This window comes from Podarcis cretensis (assembly GCF_951804945.1).
Source record: "Podarcis cretensis genome assembly, chromosome: 14".
Classification (NCBI taxonomy): Eukaryota; Metazoa; Chordata; class Lepidosauria; order Squamata; family Lacertidae; genus Podarcis; species Podarcis cretensis.
This window is the reverse complement of record NC_137183.1, coordinates 52769944-52795247: the sequence shown is the minus strand read 5'-3', so window position 1 is coordinate 52795247 and position 25304 is coordinate 52769944. Positions and strand designations below refer to the sequence as shown.

Genomic DNA, 25304 nt, shown 5'->3' with positions numbered 1-25304 from the left:
ACTTTAGGAAAAATGTTTAAGAATGAGTATTGATGTATAAGTATTGATGTTTAAGTTTGGATAAGTTATAACTGGTCTTTAAAACGATCTAAATTAAATGAAAATAAGGTTTTGTAAAAATAAACTGAGGAAATGGATGAAAGAGAAAAAGCAAAATAATAACATGTTAAAATAAAGTATTCAAGTTAAAATTGAGAAATAAGTAATAAGGATTTGCTGAGCTAATAATTTAAATTGGAATACAAGAAGGGGAGGTGTGAGGTGTGAGAAGCATGTTAAAAGAAAATAAGCAATTGAAATTTTATGTGTGTTTTTTTCTTTTTAATGGTTTTTAAATTTTGTATTTTTGTATTTTTGTCTTTTTTCCTTTTGTGTCTATATTTGTTTTTGTGTTGCTATTGAAAATGCTAATAAATATTCATTAAAAAAAAAACGCTTCTTGAAAGAACTTACTATCTTAGCCGCAGAAAGCAAGGTTTGGAACATGCACAGACAAGCCATCCAGTCTTGACAAAAGCTTTGGGTTTTTTAAAACAAACTTTAATTGGTAATAAAACAAATCCTCCCTTGCTAATCTGTTCCCTTGCTCTGCAAAGGCAACAGCCAGCAAGTAACGAGCCTCAAACTCAATTGGACCAACCTGGCTGCGATGCTTTCAAAAGGGAGGCCTGAGTTATAAAGGTACAAAGCTGCTCGGCCAAAGAAAACACTTGGAAACCCGTGTGCAATTGCGCCTTACGTCTGAAAGGTACACACGGGGCCTCTAGACTTGAACTTGGTAGTAAAACGCTGCTTACGCACAACTGTGTGCATCGAAAGGAGACGTCAGGAACTCTCACTGCGCACAAGTACAGAATCCAGTCATGTCGTTTGCAGAGCCACCCTGAAACTTCTCAGTATCTGCGCTGAACAGTTTGTTCATTAGAAATTGCAAGCTTTCGGCAGTATGGGCCCCCGAAGACTTTATTAATTGTGTGGTGCTGGTTTTAAATGCGACGCAGTTTCCTTATTTCAAGGCGGATCCACCATTATACATAGGGTTTGACTGAGTTTTGCATTTTAAACCAGGGGTGAAGAGCCAGTGCCCCCCCCCCAAAAAAAGCTGGACTCCCGACTATAATAAGATTCAGCCATCATGGCCAGTGGTGAGGGATGATGGGAGTTGCAGTCCGGCAACATCTGGAGGGCCACAACATCCTCACCAGACTTGGGTGATGTTCTACAAATCAACAACGGTGCGCTTGTCATAATCTCGTCAGTTGCTCCTGGCTTGGGCATCTCTTGATTTTCTTGTGTGAGTTTTAGCTCCGCTTTGATTCCCACCCCCCTTCTCAGATTTGCATCAGAGCTGTCTTCCTCCAGATGAGTTTCATACTAATCCCTACATGACGGTGCCCAAACAAGCAGGAAGACGTGTGGTTTTTTTTGCAAAGTGGCCTTTTAAGTTCTTGGGGTCAGGGGAAGGTCGGCAGGGTCAAGCCCTCCCCAAGGATCAATTCTGTTTTGGAAAGCCGTCAGTAGCAATCTGCTTCATTATCTTCCGTATTCCCTGCAGCGGAGAGGATATCCTGCAAGAGCGACTGAGGGCTCTTTTCCAGGTGATCGCTGCTCCTGTCTAAAGATCTCTGCAAACCCTCCAGGTCCGTCGTCTCTAAGAAAAGGATCAGGCACTCTGGATCCTGGGAAATCCTTTTAGCCGACTCTCCAACAGGAAGGATCAGTTCTTCCTTCTGTTTCTCCTCCCGCTGCTGAGATGTGCTGCCCAGTTCCAAGCTGCTCTCCTCCAGGCGACTGTCTTTGCAAATCTTGGATTTCACGGCTAAAAGGATCTCGCAGGCTTTCAGCGCCACTGGCCTGTCGCAGTCATACAGGGCTCCAAAGAGGAACTCAAAGAGCTTCACTCGGCAAAACGCCTCCAGCAATTTGAGGCGACGGGCAGCCTGGCTGGCAGGTGATGAGTCAGCGGCGTACGGGCAGTCGGAGAGCCCAAGCCGGCCAGACATTTGGGCAGCAAAAACCTTGGCCAGCTCCAAGCCGCTGACCTTGACTTCCCAGTCCAAGTCTCTGTCCACGGCTTGGATCGCTCTGGAAACAAACTGCTCAGGGTCAGCCAGGACTTCCGGGTGGCCGTCCCGTAGCCAGTCAATGAAGACGCGGATCACAGCTCTGCGGGGGAAGCCTTCGGAGTCAGCGGACAGGATTTCCTGCAAGCGAGCCCCAACGCTGGCCTTGAAGGACAAGGAGAAGAGATGGGGGGGATTTGAACACTGTTTGCAAGCTATGCTAGGTGGGGGGAGAAACCCACATCGTGTTAACTCCCGCGGCACCAGGGAAACATGGTGCACATTCTTCCCCTACCAAAGCAAACCCATTCTCCTTATACAAGTTAGAAGTTAGATTAGCCTCAACCAGAGCCAGGGCCTTTTCAACACTGGCTCATGAGACCAGGCCCTGCAGGATCTGATTTCTTTCTGCAGGGCCTGTAAGACAAAGTCGTTCCGCCTGGCCTTTGGCTTGGAATCAATTTGATTCCCTTACCCTCTTTCTTTTTTCCTTTCTCCTCCTATTTGGGGAGTTCCCTGGCTTTTTTCTGGCCCATGTAGGACCAGACTGGATAGTTAGCCTTGGTGAAGATTTGACGTTTTCATCCCCCCCAAAAGTTTTTGATTTGAGTTTCCATTGAAATGAGGCTGCATTTTAATGTTTTAATATTTTAATGTTGTATTTTAATCTTGTTTTTTAAGTTGTATTTCAATCAATTTGTTTTTATATCAGTTGTTAGCCGCCCTGAGCCTGGTCTTGGCTGGGGAGGGCGGGGTATAAATTATAATTATAATTATAATTATAATTACTACAGCCGAATCCATTCTCCTTATACAGCCAAAACCATCACCCCACAAGGTCTGCAGAAATAAAGAAGTATTTGCAGGGTGTGTTGAACCCTAAGGTTGTGAGGACTGAGTGTGCTGAGTGGCTATTTCATGTTGGCTGATTTTTGGGGGGAAGGGGGTGAAGAGAAAACCAGAGGGAAGAGAGAATGGAATGTTGTGGCAAAGGCCATGGAACGCTGAACAGGAGTACTGTGCCCTGCAAGGTTTCATACCCTGGGAGGGATGCTTTAAGTTGAGATTCCTGCACAGCAGGGGGGTTGGTCTAGATGACCCTCGGGAGTCCCTTCTAGCTCTAAGATTCTATGATTCTAAAAGCACTTTGAACTGAGCCCAGAAACTCAAGAACTAACCATTGCAGTTGGTGTAAGATTGGTGCGATGAGCTCCGATCGCTGCACACCTACCGACCTCCTAGCAGCCGGATTTTGTTTCAATATCCTATCTATTGCTTTTAGTACAGTTGTACCTTGGAAGTCGAACAGCCTAGTTCTCAAACATTTTGGCTCCCAAACGATCGAAACCTGGAAGTGACTGTTCCGGTTTTCTAATGTTCTTTCAGAAGCCAAACGTCCAATGGGGCTTCCGATTGGCTGCAGGAGCTTCCTGCAGCCAATCAGAAGCTGAGCTTTGGTTTTCGAACGTTCTGGAAGTTGGAAGGACTTCCGGGGCAGATTCCGTTCGACTTCCAAGGTATGACTGTATTTCTAGGCTGCCCTTTCAGGGGAAACCCACCTAAAGCAGCCGCCCCACCCCCGTAAACAGAGCTGTAGTCTTCTGGTCTGAATGCGCCCCCCCCCCCCGCCTTGCCACGTGAAAAGGCAGGGACAAAAACGTGCTCAGCAAAGAGGACTGTACCTCTTTGTTGCTGCCATTGTTCTCTGTGCCAGGCTTCTTTGAGTCAGCGCTAGTAAGCAAGGAAAACTGCCCCAAGGCTTCGACTGCACTGGCTCGCACGTAGCTTTCTGGGTCGGCCAGGAGACCCTCTGCCAGTGGCAGCACTTCTGAAGAGAGAAGCTCTTGCCAGAACCACTCCTGTCCTGTGTAGAGATGAAAACAAAAAAGGGGGGGGGAATAAACAGTGCCTGATCCCACCAGCCCTTTGTCCCTACCATTAAAGAAAATGCCTGGCCCCGGACAGATCTTGCCAAGAGCACACAGGCTTCCTGGGAAGGCTCACAGTCTCCAGACTGGCCCCCGCAGCGCACAGAGGTCATAATTTGCTCCGTCAGATGTACTGATGCCTGGAATCCTGAACAGGGAAGCGCTCCACACTGCAACGTTTTGTTGCAGTCGTTTCTGGTTTGCATTTAAAGTCACCAACCGGAATGGCTTTAAAACCGGGCGACAAAATCACGGAGGAATAAAGCTGTAGATGGTTTGTATGCCTCTGATTGCCAGTTGCTGCGAATCACAAGCAGGGAGAGGGTTCTTTTACTCATTACTTACGAGCTGACCGACTGAGAGAACACGATACTGGACTCAGTGGGCCTTTTGCCTGGTCCAGCAGCTAGACTCCCGTTATGTTGTCATTGCAAAACCCAAAAGCAGGGGTGGAGGCAGTTGTGCAGCCAGGAATTCTTTTTGCTGAGACATTCCTGGCAAGGAAGTGTCAGCTAACCGGGAGCTCATGGGCAGAGAAAGCCCCCAACCAGAAGCTCATGAAGTGTGAGAGCCCCCACTTCCCCACTATCCCTCCTTCTCCACCCCCAATCAATGCATGCATTTTATTCACTGACTCCATTTATAATTCACCCAATAAGTGAAGTTGTCTGGGTGACGTACTGGTTAAAAGAAATTAAAAACACAGCTCCACTAAAACACCCTTTCCGTAGCAGCACACATAAAACGCATGAAGCCAAAAGCCTTATCTTAGCAGATAGCAACATGGCTCTTGAAATATTTTGTATAATACAGGGAGCCATGAAAACAATCTTCCCAGAGGTTTGGGGGGGGGGGAGAAAAACCCCTCCGTTCTAAAATTGCCATGAATGCAAGGATTAATCAAGCCTTCCAGCTGGTTTGGATTACAACTCCCATCATGCCCACTTAGCCTGGCCACCACACATGACACAAAGTGTAGAGCAGAAGAGCAGGGCTAGCCCAAAATGTCCCGGCGAGTCACAAGGAAAGGCCTAGCAAACTATGTTGGGCCAGCAGTCCTCCTCTCCTGTCAGGGCCGTCTTTAGCATATGTGCCCAGCGCCCCCAAATTTAGTCAGTTTGGTGTGCATGGCACCGTTGAGTCTGACAAGCGCTGCCGTTGTGAATGACAAGCGCTGCTGCTGGCGCGGTTTTGGTAAATGAGCGCAAAAAGTCAAAAGTCCTGTAGTGAATCAGTAGGTTATACATTTCGGTAATACCTAGGTATATACCGTATTTTTCGCTCCATAAGATGCACCTGACCACAAGACGCACCTAGTTTTTAGAGGGGGGATGCAAGAAAAAAAAATTCTTTAAAGGGAGCGCTGAGCAGAGCCTGTATGCATCCCAGGCTCTGCTCAGCGCTCCATTTTACAAGCCGCACGGAGCATGTGCTCTTGGGGGCTTTTCCGCACGGCTCGTGAAAGGGAGTGCGGCTCTTGGGGGCTTTTCCGGGAGGTGGGGGAAGGGACTGAGGGGCTAAGCCAGAAACTAGAACAGCAAGAGGGAGCGCTGTGCAGCGATCCCTTTTGCTGTTCTGGCTTCTAGGAGAGCTGCACAGCCTGCATTCGCTCCATAAGACGCACACACATTTCCCCTTACTTTTTAAGAGGGAAAAGGTGCGTCTTACAGAGCGAAAAATACGGTATGTGTTTTGTTTTTCTAGCTCGATCAAAATTATTTATTATTTTGTAACAAGTAGATAGTTAAGAGCTTAGGCGGCTTCAGTGGCAGGTGGATGGTGCCCCCTAGAATTCAGCGCCTGGGTGCCCCGCACCCCTTGCACACCTGGGTAAAGACGGCCGTGTCTCCTGCTTTAGCTCATCAAGCCCATTGAGGGTTGTGGACTCTCCTCCCTTGGAGGTTTCTAAGGAGAGGCTGAATGACCGTCTGTCACGGATGCTTTAGCTGAGATTCCCACATTGCAGCAGGTTGGACCAGAGGATGCTCAGGGTCCCTGCCGCTCATTCTATGCTTCTAAGGCGGACTGCTCCTTCGTCACCCAGCTGTGCTCCCCACCTACAGGTTCTGCCTTCCCTGCACTTACCTCTCAGGCGCTTCATTGCTTGCGTGAGATGCTCCAGGGCCGAGTCGCGCACTTCCCAGCTGGGGCTGTGCATGCGCTTCTGCAAGACAGGCAGCATGTCTGCTCCAAAGGGGTGGGAGACAGAGAGGGCGTCACAGACAGAACTGTTGCAGTTTATAAAACAACATCAAGTCTGCCACACTTTACACATTGCAAGTAAAGTCCCATTGAACTTAATGGGGGGGTCACTTCTTTCCTCCCCCCCTTTTAATTTTAAATTTTAATTTTATTTTGACAAAGTTATAATCATAAATAAATAAGAATAAAAATGTGCTCCCCGCCACCAAGACCATTCCATTGTAACTACCCAACATCCCAAAATTTCAACACCTCTTGCGATGGTTTGACCCCCTTTCTGTTTTAACAGTACAAATTCTACAAACACCCTCCATATCTCCTCAAAATAATTTTTCCTGCGTATTCCACATCTTACCTTAATGGTACATGTCAATTTATCATTAATAGCTATACCCCACACCTCTTTATACCGTTCTTCCATTTTATATTCTGCTTGCCCCTTTCACTACCTAGCTATAATAACTTGTGCAGCTGTCAATAAATTTGTGAGCAAGCCCTTCAGAGCCTATATACCTTCCACCCCATCGTAAATTGTTGATAATGCTGCCTCTGGACTTTCGGTCAGCTTTAACCCAGTGGCCTGGGGGTCACTTCTGAGTAGAACAGCCCTGTAAGTTACAACCCCATCTGCATCTGGGGGGGAAGACAAGTGAAAATCCCCAGGCCACACTGAACTCTTTGAAGGAAGATCACAAAAGAAGGGGAACAGTGTGGCGTTTTTTTACAGCAGGTTCGTGCTCTGGGTTTGAGATTCCCCACCCCTGCCATAAATAAGAATCTAGTAAGAGCCCTGCAGGATCAGGCCTGTGGCCCATCTATTTATTTTTTTTAATCATATTTATTAGGTTTTTAACAAAAAGAAAAAAGGTTACAAAACAGTACACGGTAAACAAAAAACACAAAAGGAATACAAAACCCAAAATTTAACATAAAAAGAAAAGATGAAAAAATAAAAATCCCTCATTCTGATATCTTATCATTCATTTGCTTATTTTCATGACTTCCTCACGCCTCCCTTTTTTGTATTCCAGTTAAATAGTTAGTTCAGCAAATCCATACCCTCTTTATTTACTCTTTATTAACTCTTAATTCTTTGTCTTCACCTAATATAACTTCAAATTTTCATCTAATATCGATCCAATTTTACATACTCCTATTTTACCTTATTGCTAAAACCACTTCATTTCATTCCAGCATCATTAACATTCAAAAATTTTATAGTGTTTCTGTAAATAATCTTTGAATTTCTTCCAGTTCTCTTCCACCAACTCTTCTCCCTGGTCTCGGATTCTGCCAGTCATTTCCGCCAATTCCATATAGTCCATTACTTTCATCTGCCATTCTTCCAAGGTGGGTAAATCTTGTGTCTTCCAATACTTCGCGATGAGTATTCTTGCTGCTGTTGTTGCATACATAAAGAAAATTCTGTCCTTCTTTGGCACCAATTGGCCGACTATGCCCAGGAGAAAGGCCTCTGGTTTCTTCAGAAAGGTATATTTAAATACCTTTTTCAATTCATTATAGATCATCTCCCAGAAAGCCTTAATCCCGTGGCCCATCTAGTCCAGCATCCTGTTCTCATGGTGGCCATCCAGACACGTGTGGGAAACCCACAAGCAGGACTTGAGTGCAAAAGCCCTTTCCCCTCCTGCAATTTCCACCGACTGGGATTCAGATGCCCCGCTGCCTTTGACTGTGGAGGCAGCCCAGAGCCATCTCTCCCTCCAAGAATTTGTCTACTCTTCTCGGTCCAGTATACCTGAAGAAGCGTCTCTACCCCCACAGTTCTACCCAGACACTGAGGTCCAGCGCCAAGGGCCTTCTGGCAGTTCCCTCCCTGCAAGAAGTGAGGTTACAAGGAACCAAGTAGAGGGCCTTCTCGGTGGTGGCACCCGCCCTGTAAAACACCCTCTTGTCAGATGTCAAGGAAATAAACAAGTGTCTGACTTTTTGAAGACATCTGAAGGCAGCCCTGATTAGGGAAGCTTTTAATGTTTGATGCATTACTGTATTTTAATATTGTGTTGAAAGCCGCCCAAAGTGGCTGGGGAAGCCCAGCCAGATGGGCAGGGTATAAATAATGAATAAATTATTATTATTATTATTATTATTATTATTATTAAAGCCACCTGGGTTGGTTACCATCGCTGCTTCCTGTGTCGGGGGGGTGAGTTCTGTAGTTTAACTTCATGCTGGACAAAGAAGTAAAGGGGATACCTCGGTTTAAGAACAGCCCTGTTTACGAACGATTCGGTTTACGAACTCTGCAAAACCGGAAGTAGTGCCCCAGTTTGCGAACTTTTTTTTTTTATAATATTTATTAAATTTTAGTTTAACAATAAAATACATAAATAATAACACAATCTTTTCCAATATCCACATTTCATATTCATCTTTGGACTTCCTCACAACCCTTGTTCCTGCTTTCTAAACTCATAAATTTTACCAGCAAATTATTAACTTGGTTTAATTCATATAATATAATTTTCCAATATTAATATCTCAAATTTTGGGATTTAACATACTCTTATTGAAACTTAATCATAAAATGTTACTTATCCAAAATTTATCTTTTCGTCTTCCAATTAAATTTAAATTTATATTCTTTATAACTAGTTTGTTGAAGCCATGTTTTTGCTAATCTTACATCTTTCTTAACATTCATACAATTTACAATATTTTTGTAGATAGTCCTTAAATTTCTTCCAGTCTTCCTCCACCAGTTCTTCTCCCAGGTCTCGGATTCTGCCAGTCATCTCCGCCAATTCCATATAGTCTATCAGTTGCATCTGCCATTCTTCCAGTGTGGGTAATTCTTGAGTTTTCCAGCTTTTAGCGATGAGTATCCTTGCTGCTGTTGTAGCATACATAAAAAAGATTCGGTCCTTCTTTTGCACGCTCTGATCAACAATGCCTAAGAGAAAGGCCTCTGGTTTCTTAAGGAAGGTATACTTAAATACCTTTTTCAGTTCATTATAAATCATTTCCCAGAAAACCTTCACTCTAGGGCAAGTCCACCAGAGGTGAAAGAATGTTCCTTCAGCTTCTTTACACTTCCAACATTTATTATCAAACACATGGTATATCTTTGCAAGCTTGACTGGAGTCATGTACCACCTATATATCATTTTCATAATGTTTTCTTTCAAGGCATTACATGCCGTAAATCTCAAACCTGTGGTCCATAACTTTTCCCAGTCAGCAAACATGATGTTATACCCTATGTCCTGTGCCCATTTTATCATGGCTGATTTGACCGTTTCATCCTGTGTATTCCATTTTAACAGCAAGTTATACATTCTTGAAAGTATCTTAGAGCTGGGTTCTAACAGTTCTGTTTCTAACTTTGATTTTTCCACCTGGAATCCTATCTTTTTGTCCAACTTAAAAACTTCTTTAATCTGAGCATAATGTAGCCAATCTCGCACTTTATCTTTTATTTTCTCCATACTCTGCAACCTCCAGTTATCTCCATCTTTTTCTATTATTTCCCAATATTTCAGCCATTTGGCCTCCATATTGAGTTTTTTCAGGGCCTTAGCCTCCATTGGTGATAACCACCTTGGGGTCTTGTTTTCCAATAAGTCTTTATATTTCAACCAGACATTAAATACTGCTTTTCTGACAACATGGTTCTTGAAAGTCTTATGTATTTTAGCCTTGTCATACCACAGATATGCATGCCAACCAAACGCATTGTTGAATCCTTCCAAATCTAAAACATCAGTGTTCTCAAGAAGTAGCCAGTCTTTCAACCAGCAGAAAGCTGCTGATTCATAATACAACTTTAGGTCTGGCAGGGCAAAGCCCCCTCTTTCTTTAGCATCAGTTAATATCTTAAACTTAATTCTGTGCTTTTTGCCCTGCCAGACAAATTTTGAAATATCTCTCTGCCACCTCCCAAAACACTCCATTTTGTCCACAATCTGCAAAGTTTGAAACAAAAACAACATTTTTGGCAATACATTCATCTTAATAGCAGCAATACGTCTTGTCAAGGAAAGTTTCAATCTTGACCAAACATCTAGATCCCTTTTAATTTCAGACCAACATTTTTCATAATTGTCTTTAAATAAATTCCTGTTCTTCGCTGTTATGTTTACTCCTAGGTATCTTACTTTTTTAACCACATTTAATTCTGTCTCTTTCTGAAACCTTTCTGATTCTGAAGAAGTCAATTTTTTTTCTAAGACCTTGGTTTTTTGCTTATTAAGTTTAAATCCCGCCACTCGACCAAACTCATAAATCAGTTGCAATACCCTTTTCGTACTAGATTCTGGCTCCTGTAGGGTCAAAACTAGGTCATCTGCAAATGCTTTCAGTTTATATTGTTTCGCTCCGACCTGGATACCTTCCACCAACCGGTCTCCTCTGATCATATTCAAGAGCACTTCTAGGACCGATATAAATAACAAAGGGGATATAGGGCAACCTTGTCGTGTTCCTTTTTCAATTCTAAACTCTTCTGTCACCACATTGTTAACTATCAGTTTTGCCTTTTGCTCTGAATAAATTGCCTCTATCCCATTGTAAAACCCCCGCCCCACTCCCATTCCTTCCAAATTTTTCTTCATAAACTTCCAGGAGATATTATCAAAGGCCTTCTCCGCGTCTATAAATATCAAGACTGCTTTTGTATTAATGTTTGTTTGCAAGAGTTCCAAAATATCAATAATGTTCCTTGTGTTTGCAAACAAATGTCTACCTGGGAGAAAGCCTGCCTGGTCCTTGTGAATTACTTCATTTAAAACTTTTTTAAATCTACTTGCTAAAATGTCTGCAAATATTTTATAATCCACATTTAGGAGGGAGATGGGGCGGTAATTCTTAAGTTGTGTCTTTTCAGTTTCTAGTTTGGGTATCAATGTGATGAAAGCTTCTTTCCACGACCAGTTTGCGAACTTTACCTCAGTCTAAGAACGGAATCCGAACGGTGGAAGGGCACCGGCGGTGGGAGGCCTCATTAGGGAAAGCGTGCCTCAGTTTAAGAACGCTTTTGGTTTAAGAACGGCCTTCCGGAACGGATTAAGTTCGTAAACCGAGGTACCGCTGTAATTTCTTTTCTCTGTCATCAGATTCACCGGATGTCCAGTACACTGGCTGTAATGCTCCATACACCAGAAACAGGCCTGCAAATTTACCTCTGAGAAACTGTTTGTGCCGCTGGAAGTCGCCTGCGGAGTCAGATGCTTCTGAGGTGCTTGGAAACCACTTCAGCGTTGCTTGGAATGCCTTCTTCAAAACCTGAAAGAGAGAAAAATCTGCTATGATTAAATGGGCACAAGATGTTGGACATAACATTATGATGGCTGACTGGGAACAGTTATGGACCACAGGTATGAAGTTTACGGCATATAATGCCTTAAGAGAGAATATAATGAAAATGATCTACAGGTGGTACATGACGCCAGTCAAGCTTGCAAAAATTTATCATTTGCCCGATAATAAATGTTGGAAGTGTAAAGAGATTGAAGGTACATTCTTTCACCTTTGGTGGACATGCACAAGGATTAAGACTTTCTGGGAGATGATTTATAATGAAATGAAAAAGGTATTTAAATATACCTTTCAGAAGAAACCAGAGGCCTTTCTCCTGGGCATGGTCGGCCAACTGGTGTTAAAGAAGGATAGAACTTTCTTTATGTATGCCACAACAGCAGCAAGAATACGTATTGCAAAATACTGGAAGACAGAAGATTTACCCACCCGGGAAGAATGGCAGATGAAGGTGATGGACTATATGGAACTGGCGGAAATGACTGGCAGAATCCGAGACCAAGGAGAAGAGTTGGTGGAAGAAGATTGGAAGAAATTTAAAGTTTATTTACAGAAACATTGTAAAATTAAGGAATGTTAGAAGGATGTTGGAATGAAGTTATGTAGTTTTAGCAGAAATGATATAAAGGATTAAGCAAAAATGGATAGTTAATTGGTGAAAGAAGAGAGTGTAAAATTACAGTATGTTAAGATAAATTATTAGGATAAAAACAAAGATGGAAAGGATTTGCTGAAATATCTAATTGAACTAGAATACAAAAAAGGGAGGTGTGAAGAGGTCAAGGAAACAAGCAAATGAAATATAAGTTACGGGAAGGTTTGATTTGTTTTCTTTTTTCTTTTTTCTTCTTTTCTTAATTGTTTGTATTTTTCTGGGTTTTTTATTTTTTGCTTGTCTGTATTCATGGTGATGTATTGTCTTGTTTTTTCTTGCTTAATTTAGTGTTTTCTTTTTGTAATCTTTAAAACTGGAATAAATATTATTTTTAAAAAAAACAAAAACAAAACCTGAAAGAGAGAAAAGGGGGATGCCGTGAAAGAAACCCCCCAGGATGACCAATATCCTGCTACTTTGACTCTGGCCATGCCCAAATCACTCCTTTTGCAACCAAGAACCAATGTGGTGTAGCGGCTGGACGGTCTGGCTGCTACCTAGGAGCCCAGGGCTCAGCCGCCATGAAACCCCCTGGTTGGCCTTGGGGGGCCCAGTCGCTGCCTCTCTATCTAGCCTCCCTCACAGGGTTGCTGTGCGGATTAACCAAGGAGGGAGAGAAAAACCTTCCCCACCTTGAGCCCCTGCTTCCGACTCAAGAATCCAAACTTACAGCGGGGCTGCTATCTGGACTCTTCAGGTACACAAGGAGGATGTCAAAGATTTGTTCCATGACTTCGTCAGAAACTGAAGCTAAAACACACAGAGAAGAACAGCTGGGAGTTATTTTATTTACTTATTTATTTACTTTGCAATTTATACACTGCTCTTTAACCAAAGATCCCAGGGTGGTGTACAACACTAAGGAAAAAATATATAATCAGGAACTACACGGAACTCTGGAACTCACTGCGGCAGTTACAAATATGAATATGCATATCTATTTTAAAGGGAAGGGTGGTTCCAAATGGGGGGTCCTAGAATTGCCCCCCACCATAAAAAATGCAACTAATTTTGCAACCTGTTGTGTTTGTGCTACAAGCTTCAAACGTCTCAGGGGCTGCCACATGGAAGATGGAGCCAGCTTGTAGAAAAGACTCTCTCTGGAGGTGGTGGGTGTGGGAATGTTCAGGGAGGCAGGAGAAGATATATTGTTTATTAATATCCTTCCTAACTTGCACTTGCAAGATCTATAACTTAACAGTGTTTTAACATTCCCTTTTGAATGCACAGCAGGTAGCTGGTTGCCAGCTTGTTTAAGCTTCTCAATATAGATTCCTGGTAAGATCCTTTCCCTCTTAAAAGAATAAACACGCCACAATGTTGTGTTAAGTATATAAAAGTAGTTTACTCATATTCTGTTCACATTTGGATCCCAGAAGGCAGACTTAGTTACAAAGATATATACATGTGGATCTACCCCACATGGGGGGGGGGGTTTAATCCCAGTGACTGCAGACTGGCAGTCACTGCAGTTCAGATGATGAAAGGAAGATGGAGAAGGAGGGCTGCGTGCCTTGTGCTTTTGTTACCTGCACAGGTAAGCTCACGCCCACCTCTAGTCACATGCAAGAGGAAGTATGTCCCAGTCCAGGAGGAAACAGGAAGTTCAGACTGGCTGGACCAAACATCCCCTTGCATGTCCACTCTAGGAAAACAAGGAATGTTGTATTTGACTGCTCCTTCCTTCCTTGGAGGTTTTTAAGCAAAAATTTGATTTTCTGCTGTTAGGCAAAGACCACAAGACAACCCAGATTGTTGCCAGATTCTGCACACAGATCTGTAGGTGCAGACCATTCCCTGATTCAATCTAGTTTGTTAAGAAAATTCTCAAATTCTGATCCATGGGCGACTCTGGGTCATTTCTCTAAGGTAGTCTACCGTTATTTTTCGCTCCATAGGGCACACCGGACCATAGGGCGCACCTAGTTTTTTTTTTTGGGGGGGGGAAATAAAGAAAAATTTATTCCCCCCCTAAGCCCGAAAGATCAAAGAAGCCAAGACTTTTTGGCTTCCTCTATAGCTACGCACAACCTCTCCAGCCGGGAGAGGTTGTGCACGGCTTCGTTTTTAGCCGCGGGGCTGGGGCGGGAGAAGCCCGAGCTTCCCCCGACTCCAGCCCCCAGAACAGGCTGCTATCCGCAAGCCTTCGGAGCCCGGCGGGAACTCCTGCCACGCTCAGAGGGCTTGCGGAGAACAGGCTGCTATCCGCAAGCCTTTGGAGCCCGGCGAGAACTCCTGCCGTGCTCAGAGGGCTTGCGGATAGCTGCTTGAAGCCTGGAGAGCGAGAGGGGTCGGTGCACACCGACCCCTCTCGCTCTCCAGGCTTCAGCGAAAGCCTGCATTTGCCCCATAGGACGCACACACTTTTCCCCTTCATTTTTGGAGGGGGAAAAGTGTGTCCTATAGAGTGAAAAATACGGTATTTTTTTAAAAAAAATTATGTGTTTATATGCCTATCACACTTTTAAACTTAAAATCCATTGTTGTATATTGTTTTAAATGTTTGTTTTGCTATTGGGATTGTAGTTCCATTTGTGTTTCTCAAGCTGGTCTCTGACCGTAATAAATTCCATGTACTTACTTGCCCAGCGAGACAGAGCTCCCAGGAGGCCCATGGCTGCCCGCTGAACTCGGAAGCAGCCGACCAGGAAGTTGCCGATCTTAGCTGCCAGAGAGGAGACCGGAACGGCGAGGCCAACACAGAACTGCAGAACAGTCACCACGGACTGTAGCAAAGGCTCATGGGGAAACTCCACTGCCAGAGAGGCCTGGTGAAGAAAAGGGATAAATGCAATCTCAGCCAATTTGCTAGAGGTGTCTTATACACAGGCTTCTGGGTATGCGGCAGCCCCACTGCACAGGGGCAAAATTCGGTAAGGAAGCCAGAGTTCAGCATCTCAAGAGATTCAGTTCGATACTGCACAGGGATGGTACATTTAAAGCCCGGGGAGCTGCATTTTTCCTCCACTCTTCAGCAGGAAAGGCTCCCAGCGTGGCTTACAAATATTAATAACAAGAGAGTCCCTGCCCACTCGGCCTATAATGTAAAAGATGCAGCACAAAAGGAAAGAGAGAAGAGGAGGGAAGAGGAAAATAAGTAAGTACAGGCACCAGTTCTTAAAAGTTCTTCTAATGACCTTTTCCCTATAAAAAGCTCAGGGAGAAGGAGGAGCCAAAGGAGGCTGGGTCTTTGCTTATCTAGATCTTACCACATACTGGACTTCCTCCAGATGAGCCAGAGTCTGGCACAGGAAACTGACACACGAGGCCCTGGAGGACAGAAGAGACTCCACAGAGGCAGATTCAGGCGGCAAACCTGGAAGTGGAGAAAGGGAAGCCAGAGGACACCAAGAGAGCAAAAGGCTTCTCTGACATGGCGAGCAAAAGCCGCCTTCCCCAACCTGGTGCCCACCAGATATTCTGGACTACAACTCCTAACAGCTCCAGCTAGAGCAGCCTGGCTGGGGATGATGGGAGTTGTAGTGTAAAGCAGTTGTAGGGTACCAGGATGGCAGAGGCTGGCTAAGCGTACGCAGAGGGGGAAGAAAGTTATTTTTTGTCCAGTGCACTCCCAAACAGAAGGGGACAGAATCCACCTGGGACATTCCAGCAAGGCCTGTTGTTCTTTGGATTGGGGCCCAGGCGAAGTATTTCAGGGCCTGTCAACTGTACTTTGCTCCCTTAACCCAGTGTTTCCCAACCTTGGGCCTCCAGCTGTTTTTGGACTACAACTCCCATCATCCCTAGCTAGCAAGACCAGTGGTCAGGGATGATGGGAATTGTAGTTCAAAAACAGCTGGAGGCCCAAGGTTGGGACACACTGCCTTAACCCACCCATCCCGCTTAATGCAATATGTGCACATAAGAAACTAGGAAGAGCCTGCTGAATCAGGCCTATGGCCCCCCCAATCCTGTACCCACAGTGGCCATGCAGATGCCCCCAAGGGAAGCCCCAAAGCAGGCCCCGAACACAAGCGCCCTCTCCCCTCCTGTGGCGTCCAGCAATTGGTATTCGGAAGCAATTGCTGCCTCCTACCGCGGAGGCAGAGCCGAGCCACTGTGGCTGGTAGCACTGAGCTCTGAGGTCGCATCCTAACTCAGCAACGCACCTGGGAATTCTAAGGATGGAGAAGCGCCTCTCAAGACACAGCCCATTGGCTGCAGCAAAAGGCCCAGACCTTGCACCTGGATTGCCTGTGGGCTTGAAGGAGGAGAGGGAGCAGGTTAGATCTCTCTTGCATCTGCAGCAAGGCAGCATCTCTAGGGTTTTGATGCAGGTTAAAGCTTTAGTCCGTATGTTAATGCAAATGCATGCACCAACGCAATAGTCCCGCCTTCCTCAGCCAGGTGTTTTGGGTATCAGCCCAGCTTGCAACTGCAATTTGTGAGGGGGGGAGAGGGGGGGAGGGCAGGAGAGGCAAGAACAGCAAGGAAAGTGCAGCTCTCTCCTGTGCTTGGGGCACAATCCTTTGCCATTTTAGTCAGAAGTAAGTTCCATTGCTTTCAATGGGTCTTACTCCTCGGCGAAAGGTACACAGGGCTGCAGCCTTAGACTTCGTTGCCTCTGCGGGTGAAAGCTAGGAGGTTAAGCATGGCTTCATAGAAAAGGCCAGCTTGAGGAGGGATTCTGGTGACTGGGAGTGGCCGCCGAGACCATCATCATCATTTTTAATTTGTATACCATGTTTCTATCTTACAATACTCAAGGTGGCTTACAAGCTGAAGAAACAAAAAAATGTACCGATACATCTTATAACAATCTAATGCAATACAAAAATGTGATAATAAAACATAACGCCGGTCCAGAAAGACCTACACTGGCTCCCAGTATGTTTCCAAGCACAATTCAAAGTGCTGGTGCTGACCTTGAAAGCCCAAAATGGCCTCAAAGGCCCAGTAGACCTGAAGGAGCATCTCCACCCCCATCGTTCAGCCCGGACACTGAGGTCCAGCTCCGAGGGCCTTCTGGTGGTTCCGTCACTGCGAGAAGCGAGGTTACAGGGAACCAGGCAGAGGGCCTTCTCGGTGGTGGCGCCCGCCCTGTGAAACACCCTCTTGCCAGATGTCAAGGAAATAAACAAGTGTCTGACTTTTTGAAGACATCTGAAGGCAGCCCTGTTAAGGGAATTTTTTAATGTTTGATGTTTTATCATGTTTTTAATCTTCTGTTGAGAGCTTCCCAGAGTGGCTGGGGAAACCCAGCCAGATGGGCAGGGTATAAATAAATTATTATTATTATTATTATTATTATTATTATTATTATTATTATTATTTTATCTGTTAAAGGAAAACAAGGTCGAACAAAATACTTAATGGCTTAGGCTTTAATGTTGAAGGGAACAAATCCCTACCAGGCTTCAAGTTTCAGGAGTCCCAAGGCCAGAGGGCCTGACTGGGAGAGGCTCAAGGTCTTCAGAGCAAGTGCCACCAGCTTCCAGAGGCTGCATTCGGGGCAGCTGAACGCAGGAGACCTACAGGAGGGAGGAAGATGCATTAGTGTGCACGCATAACCTTTAGATATGTATTTGTTGTTGCCAGCAGTCTGTCTCAAGAGACCATGGCATGTGCCTCCGGGGGTGAAATCAAACTGCTGGAGAATCGCGGCGCCTGCTGTGGCTGCAGAAACCTGGAACTCATAACTTTTGCCTCCCGTGCTGTTTTTGCTGTGTTAGCAGCAATGAAGTAACCTCCCTAGGCACAATCTTGGGCAGTGGAGGTGCTGGGCTGCCCAGGCAATAAGGCCCGTCCCCCTGGCCAAGCCTTGCTGAAGTGGTCCAAAGGAAAGCAGAGCAAGACGTTTGGCACCAGCTGGGCTGCAGGAGTTGCAGGAAGGAGGAGTACAAGGCGCCACCCAAGAGTCTTAGGGACGCCACTCCTGATTTGTGTAGGATTTACTCCTCAGCCTTTTCTTCTCCTGAAGAATGTAGTGGAGATTTAGAATCTGAGTTTTCTTTCTCCTAGATGAGTGACTTTCCTAGGGGTGGGTGGGGCAGGTGGAGTTGTGGCAAATGAAGGCCTCTCCCCAAGCCACCCTACTTCATAACTTCCTCACCCTGGAGCGTTTTTGCCTGGCTGGGTGGGATGTGTCCCTGACCTCTGATGATGCCTCTTGCTTGCTTGGATGCAGGATAGAGAGTTGTGTGTGAGTGTGTCCAGAAACTGGCCTAATCTATAAAGGTAAAATTGACATCTGCTGCCCTGCCCACTTTTGCCTCTGGCTAGTTGGTCCCAGAAGGTTGCCCCAAATGGATGGGAAAGGTTCTCTGAAGGAATGACCACTGGTTGTGGAGCACACTTCCACCCGCAGACAAGCCACAACTGTCTGAACATCATGCCCTCTATCTAACCTTTGACTTTCTCAGTGGTCTGCTGTGCCCTGTCTGTGACCTTTGTCTCCTTCGTTATACATTGTTCAAGGGGAAAATGAAACAGTGGAAACAGGTGCCAAAATAACTTTGTACCCCCCCACAATCGCGTGATTGGAAGACGTGTAAAGGGCACAGTCCAAAATGCATCTGACTGGTTTTGCATACAGTGGTGCCCCGCAAGACGAATGCCTCGCAAGACGGAAAACTCGCTAGACTTAAGAGTTTTCTGTTTTGGAGGTGCTTTGCAAAACGAATTTCCTATGGGCTTGCTTCGCAAGACGAAAATGTCTTGCGAGTTCCTGCGGTTCCCCCCCCCCTTTTTCCCCCTTTTTCTAAGCCGCTAAGCCGCTAAGCCGCTAAAAGCCGCTAAAAGCCGCTAAAAGCCGCTAAAAGCCGCTAAAAGCCGCTAATCCGCTAAGCCGTCAATGGGCTTGCTTCGCTAGACGAAAAAACCGCTAGACGAAGAGACTCGCGGAACGGATTCTTTTCGTCTTGCGAGGCACCACTGTACTGTGCTAATAAAAAGAGCCTCGACAGAGCTAGCTGGCTGCTTGCCAGTGCATAGCTCAGCTGCATTACCAACTCCCGGCTCATGCCTTCACTTCAGTTCTCCACAATAGGTTCCCACCAATTAGCAGCATCTCCCCGGGGTTTCTGGTCAGTGGTCTGGAAATGTCAGAGACTGAACTCAGGAGCTTCTTTTGGCAATGCGGCTGCTGGACCACAGGTCTTCCTCTTCCCCAATGGCTCCCAATTCTATTCCAAGCATAGCTCAAACTATTGGTTTTAACCTTGGAAGACTTCTTTGATATAGATCAAGGTTGGGGAACTGGTGGCTCTCCAGCCATGGCTGGATTACAACTTCTATCTTCCCTGACCGCAGGCCATTCTGGCTGGGGGCTGATGGAAGATGGAGTCCATCAGTCTCTGGAGAACCAGAGTTCTCCATCCTTCGCCTCCCCTCACATTAATGAAAGCCACTGTGCAGGCACCTACCTTGCCATGCTGAGGAACAGATCCACCAGCTGGTGCCCAACTTGGAGCAGCTCCTCTGTCAGGAGGGACTCCACTGTTCCTACGATCCGCGACCAGAGCAGTTCAGTCCAGGCGTCCTGGTTGTGCTCAAACAACGTCGTCAGCAGCTGCAAGGAATGCTTGGCCCGGGAGGCCGAGTGGGATTTGAGGGACTCTTCGACGCGAGCAACTATCATTCGAGTGCAAGCCGGCCAATCGCAGTCCATTGAGCTGAGGAGGCGAGACGGTTCGGACTGAACGGAGAAGATGAGCACGCGAGCGAGAAGGCGGTTGGCTCCCGAAGCAACAAACAGGCTTGGGTCTCCTTGGAGAGCGAAAATCACATCTAGGGAACCTGGTGTTGAGGGAGACAGAGAGAGAAGGATGCAGAATAATTTTGTAATGAGGTCCATGATGAGGAGTGGCTTGAGCACTGGGCTAGGACCAGAGGGCAGGGTTCAAATCCCACACTCAGCCATGAAGCTCACTGGGTGAATTTGGGTGAGTCACTCTCAGCCCAGCCTACCTCACAAGGTTGTTGTGAGGGAGGAAGATAATCATGTACACCACCTTGAGCTCCTTGAAAGGAAAGGTGGGATATCAATGTCATAAACAAAACAAAAAACTCCCGTCCAGCGTTTTCATCTGGGTGATGCTTCCCTTGTGCGTGTGGGTGGTGCTGTTTTGGCTACGTAAGCAACAGGACTCGCAGCACAAACATCGGAAAGGGAGAAAGCAAAAAGGGGCAGCTTCCTTCTGTTCAGCAGCGTTTCTCTAATCGATAGTGAGCTCCATAGCCCAACAATGGCCCTACTAGCCATAAGGGGCAGCAGACATGGCATAATAATAATAATAATAATAATAATAATAATAATAATTTTATTTATACCCCGCCCTCCCCAGCCAAGACCGGGCTCAGGGTAGCTAGCACCAGGTAAAAACAATTGATTAAAATACAACATTAAAATGCAGCCTCATTTCAGTAGAAACTCAAATCAAAAACTTTTTGGGGATGAAAACGTCAAATCTTCACCAAGGCCAACTATTCAGACTGGTCCTACGTGGGCTAGAAAAAAGCCAGGGAAGTCCCCAAATAGCAGTTCCATCACAGAAGGTGAAAGGAAAGAGGGGAAGAGGATCAAATTGACTCAAAGCCAAAGGCCAGGCGGAACAACTCTGTCTTACAGGCCCTGCGGAAAGAAATCAGATCCCGCAGAGCCCTGGTCTCATGAGACAGAGCGTTCCACAAGGCTGGAGCCAGTGTTGAAAAGGCCCTGGCCGTGGTTGAGGCTAATCTCACTTCCTTAGGGCCCGGGACCTCTAGGGTGTTGCTATTTATGGACCTTAAGGTCCTCCGCGAGGCATACCGGGAGAGGCGGTCCCATAAGTACGAAAAAGCATGCCGACCCAGAAAACAAACAGCCCAAGGAAGGCTGGGGAGATCAGAGTGCTGCAGCGTGAGGCCCAAGACAAAGGTCCATTTCTTTCTCGTTGTTACAAGCCAGACATCTGCTCTGGAATTACGAGTGTGATGATTTACATGTCAGAGCCATCAGGACACATGATGCTTCGCAAAAGACAAGGCCTTGCCCCAAGGAGCTTACAAACCAAGAGAGGAGAAACAACAGAGGAAGGGGAGCCCGGGCAGCAGGGGGAGACGGAGTGGGAGAAAGCCTGTGGCCCTCCAGATGTGGTTGGACTACAACTCCCAGCAGCCCCGGGTGAGTGTGAGCAATCACCGCGGATGATGGGAATCGTAGTCCTACAGCATCTGGCTCCCCAACCCTGCAGGTTTGGGAGCTAAAACGTTCTCAAAAGGCAGGTTAGCCATGGGTTTTCAGTTTTAGGAAGCCCCACTGCCTTCCTTTAGGCGGACGGCCACGATTCACCAGCAGATCACCTCTCCAGTAAGACAGAGAGAGACTTCTTCCAAAATCCTGGACAGATGTTGCTAGGCAGTGTGGAGAATACTAAGTGGGATGGAGTAATGGCCTGACATAGATGCCTCTCGTGCCTCAGAGGCAGGCCCAGGTACGTTGTATAAATTCTGGCAGAAGAAGCAGCGCTTACCAGAGTTGCACAAGAACTGGAAGGCGCTGTAGTGCTGCAGCATGCTGTAAACGCCCTGCACCCAGCCGCTCCTGATGGACATGTCCTCCCACAATGCACTGCTCAGAGGCCCCGCTTCCCCAAAGGCACCAAACACAACTTCTCCCTGCTGAAGTGAGAACAGAAGAAAGCGGGAGATTCTCACGGTCGCTGACCTATGACTAACGCCCATTTCTGCCTGGGGGGGAATCCTGAAACACATGCAACCTAGCGCTGCTCTTTTGTGCTTTTTAAAGGTAAAGGCACCCCTGACCATTAGCACGGATGACTCTGGGGTTGCGGCGCTCATCTCGCTTTACTGGCCGAGGGAGCCGACGTTTGTCCACAGACAGTTTTTCCAGGTCATGTGGCCAGCATGACTGAGCCGCTTCTGGCGGAACCAGAGCAGTGCACGGAAACGCTGTTTGCCTTCCCGCCGGAGCAGTACCTATTTATCTACTTGCACTTTGACGTGCTTTTGAACTGCTAGGTAGGCAGGAGCAGGGACTGAACAACGGGAGCTCACCCCGTCGCAGGGATTCGAACAGCCAACCTTCTGATCAGCAAGCCCTAGGCTCTGTGGTTTAACCTACAGTGCCACCCGCGTCCCTTGTGCTTTTTTGGTGGTTTTATTTTAAGGGTTGGACCGATGGGTCCGAAACCCTCAGTGAGTAAGGGGCTTCCTCTGCATGTAAAGACAGGCTCTGGTGGATGGAGCGGGCAAGACCAAGAGTGGGTCCAGGCAGTTTCTGCAGGTGCTGTAGAAGGAAGTGAGGGGCAGATGGGGCTCGTCCACCTGGGAAGGGAGCCCATTCAGGGGAAGGAAAACTCAGGTCCGAACCCCCCACTGCCTTGCGGGGTATCTTCAGGGGAAGAAAAGGAGCAAGCCCTACATAAATCTGGACTTCCTAAGACGGCTGGGTGGTGCCTTCTACGCCTCCTTCCAGCAACTCCTGCAGCCAAGCTGCTGCTTAAGACTTTACTGACCTGCAGGTGTTGGAAACTACTTTCAGAGGCAGCAAATATCCCAGTGAGCCTCAGGACGAAGGAAAGGATGGTGGGATTTGGCTCCTCTTGTCTGAGCACAGCCAGGACCAGCTCTTTCAAACACGGGTTTTCTTCCAACAGCAGCAGGCTGGATCCTGGGAGGGGGAAAAGAGGGGCCAGCAGGGAATGACCAGATGTTTAATTCGAAGACAAAACTTATGTAGGGCAAAGCCTCTGCGGTCTACTCAGAATTAAGTCCTGGTGATGCAATAGGAAGCTGCCTTGCTTAGTCTTCTCCACACTGACTCTCCGTATTTTAAGGCAGGGGATTTCCTCAGCCCTACCTGGAATCACAGTCTCAACCTATTAAGAAATTTTGCATGCCCCAGCCCACCACACCTTATACCCTCAGGAAGTGCTTCCAAACATTTAAAGCAAAATCTCCTTTCTTGCTATTTGAACCAGCTGCTTTGAGTTCTCTGGAGCTGCAAATTTGCTCCATCAACTACAACAGGCTTCCCCAACCTGGTGCCCTCACTACATTTTATACGACAACCCCTATCATCCCTGATAGTTGACCATGCTGGCTGGAAACTGATGGGAGTTGGAGTCCAACAACATCGTGGGCGAGTGGGCAGATTGCACCAGGCAGGGGAACACTGGTTTCACTTTCTGTCTCACCAGAGTGGTGCATGCTCTAGTTATCTCCCGCTTGGACTACTGCAATGCACTCTATGTGGGACTACCATTGAAGGTGACTCGGAAACTGCAATTAATCCAAAATGTGGCAGCTAGACTGGTGATTGATAGTGGCTGCTGAGACCATATAACATTGGCCAGTACGTTTCCAAGCACAATTCAAAGTGTTGGTGCTGACCTTTAAAGCCCTAAACAGCCTCGGTCCTGTATACCTGAAGAAGCATCTCCACCCCCATCGTTCTGCTCAGACACTGAGTTCCAGCTCCGAGGACCTTCTGGCAGTTCCCTCCCTGGGAGAAGCCAAGTTACAGGGAACCAGGCAGAGGGCCTTCTTGGTGGTAGCACCTGCCCTGTGGAACGCCCTCCCAGCAGATGTCAAGGCAATAAACCACTATTTTACTTTTAAAAGACAACTGAAGGCAGCCCTGTTTAGGGAAAGTTTTAATGTCTGATGCTGTATTGTTTTTAATATTCAGTTGGAAGCCTCTCAGAGTGGCTGGGGAAACCCAGCCAGATGGGTGGAGTATAAATAAATTATTATTATTATTATTATTATTATTATTTGGCTATCACCTCTTTATGATCTCTTTTCTAGGTTAGATATTTATAAGTGTTGAATTAGGACCTGCAAGACCAGTGTTCAAACCCGCACTCAGCCATGAATTTCACTGGATGACCTGCCTCTCAGCCTAACCTTCCTCACAGGGTTGTTGTGGGGCTTAAATGAGGGGGGAGGGGAGAGAAAACCTTGCATGCCACCTTGAGCTCCTTAGAGAAAAAGGTAGGATCTAAATGCAATAATTAAACCATTTCTATACCACTTAACACCAAAATCACAAGATAGATGGTCACCCATCCTCTGTTTAAAAACTTCTAAGGGAGGACAGTCCACCACCTACCAAGCTGATGGGATATGGAGGGCCACATGGTCTCAAGGCCCCTTGTTTAGTTTTTTTCAAGAGGTGGGTTCCTTTCCATACACGTGTGTGACATTTTAGAGAAACCTTACAAAATAAAGATCTAACCGTGGAACTTACCAGTGTTAATCAGCATCTTAAACCAATCCAGCAACTTTTCCAAACAAGTGTCATCTGAAAGGGGGTGTCTTGGATCTGCCAGAATCGTACATACTGAAGGCAAAAGTTGAGAGCACTTTCTATCCATGGCGAGTCTCAGTTTTTCCGTTCTGTTTTTTTCCTCATGAACGAGTGTAAGAACAAGGCAGAACCTACAACGCAGGAAAAACATGTTTTTGAAGAGGAAACTAAACCGGAACATGGGATCTTGCATTTAAATCTAACGGCCCAACTGTACTCAAATGACAGCAAAGTGACCTGGTTTCACCCACTCTCACTTAGGATGGGACCCAAAGCTACTGTTTTGAGGGCTATGGAGGAGGACTTGACCAAAACTGGGGAGCATCAGGGGGTGGGACACCCGGGTTCCATTAAGTCTCCCTCCTTTCCTGCTCCGTGATCAAAGCATTGCAGCTCAGTGCTGAACCTGCTTACTCGGAAGTAAGGCAGCAGCAGCAACGAGTTCAGCTTGAGTTTATTATCAAGTATAGTAAGTGCACCTCTGGGAGTCCCCTAGGAATGCAGCTCTCCGCACGCACAGCTCGGCCGGCGCGATCAGCGTTTACTCAGAAGTAAGTGCCACCGACTTCCACAGAACTAGCCTCCCCAACAGTTTGTGCGCCTATCACTTCTGCTTTAATTGGGAATAAGCCACAGGAATCTCTGGAGAGTCCACCAAGCAAGCACGCAAACGCCGCGATCCTGGAGAGGAAGCCCGCTGAACAGAACGGGACTTGCTCTCCGAGCAAACGTGGCTTGGATCGGGTTGCAAGAAAATCCCCGCGCGCTGCTATCGCAAACCCCTTACCTGCCCGGTTTCCCTTCCAAGCGCTACTGGGCATGCTCAGTTCATCTTCGGCAGTGAGCATGCTCAGTAGCGCAAGCGAAGTCCTGCCTTGCCAGCACTTGGCATGAGTTTCTGCAGGCTCGCTAGCCAAAGCATCTGT

The 25304-nt window shown here is 46.5% G+C and overlaps 1 protein-coding gene across 3 annotated transcripts; it reads right to left on the bottom strand.

Annotated features, from left to right (window-relative positions):
* Nucleotides 1-518: 518 nt before the first annotated feature.
* On the bottom strand, nt 519-25188 carry BRAT1 (BRCA1 associated ATM activator 1). 3 transcript variants are annotated; one of them, XM_079953766.1, is made up of 14 exons: nt 25166-25188; nt 24319-24509; nt 22583-22737; nt 21578-21725; nt 19490-19862; nt 17477-17596; nt 16235-16326; nt 15335-15441; nt 14707-14893; nt 12796-12875; nt 11335-11437; nt 6077-6175; nt 3746-3927; nt 519-2228 (listed from the first exon to the last, which is right to left on the bottom strand). In XM_079953766.1, exons 2-14 carry the CDS (start codon nt 24443-24445, stop codon nt 1515-1517), a joined length of 2487 nt encoding a protein of 828 aa, XP_079809892.1. In that variant the 5' UTR covers nt 24446-24509; nt 25166-25188; the 3' UTR covers nt 519-1514. The 3 variants fall into 3 exon arrangements, with proteins under 3 accessions (XP_079809892.1, XP_079809891.1, XP_079809890.1); XM_079953765.1 differs by lacking the exon at nt 25166-25188 and adding an exon at nt 24785-25159; XM_079953764.1 differs by lacking the exon at nt 25166-25188 and adding an exon at nt 24858-25159.
* Between the last annotated feature and the right edge of the window lie 116 nt (nt 25189-25304).

Bases quoted from the DNA above. Each gene is read 5' to 3' on its own strand.
- BRAT1 (XM_079953766.1), bottom strand. From the start codon at position 24,445: ATGGATAGAAAGTGCTCTCAACTTTTGCCTTCAGTATGTACGATTCTG. The intron at 22,738-24,318 runs GTAAGTTCCACG...TCCCCCTCCCAG, and splicing joins TAAGATGCTGATTAACACTG to GATCCAGCCTGCTGCTGTTG. The intron at 6,176-11,334 runs GTAAATTTGCAG...CCTTTGGAGCAG, and splicing joins GCACAAACAGTTTCTCAGAG to ACATGCTGCCTGTCTTGCAG.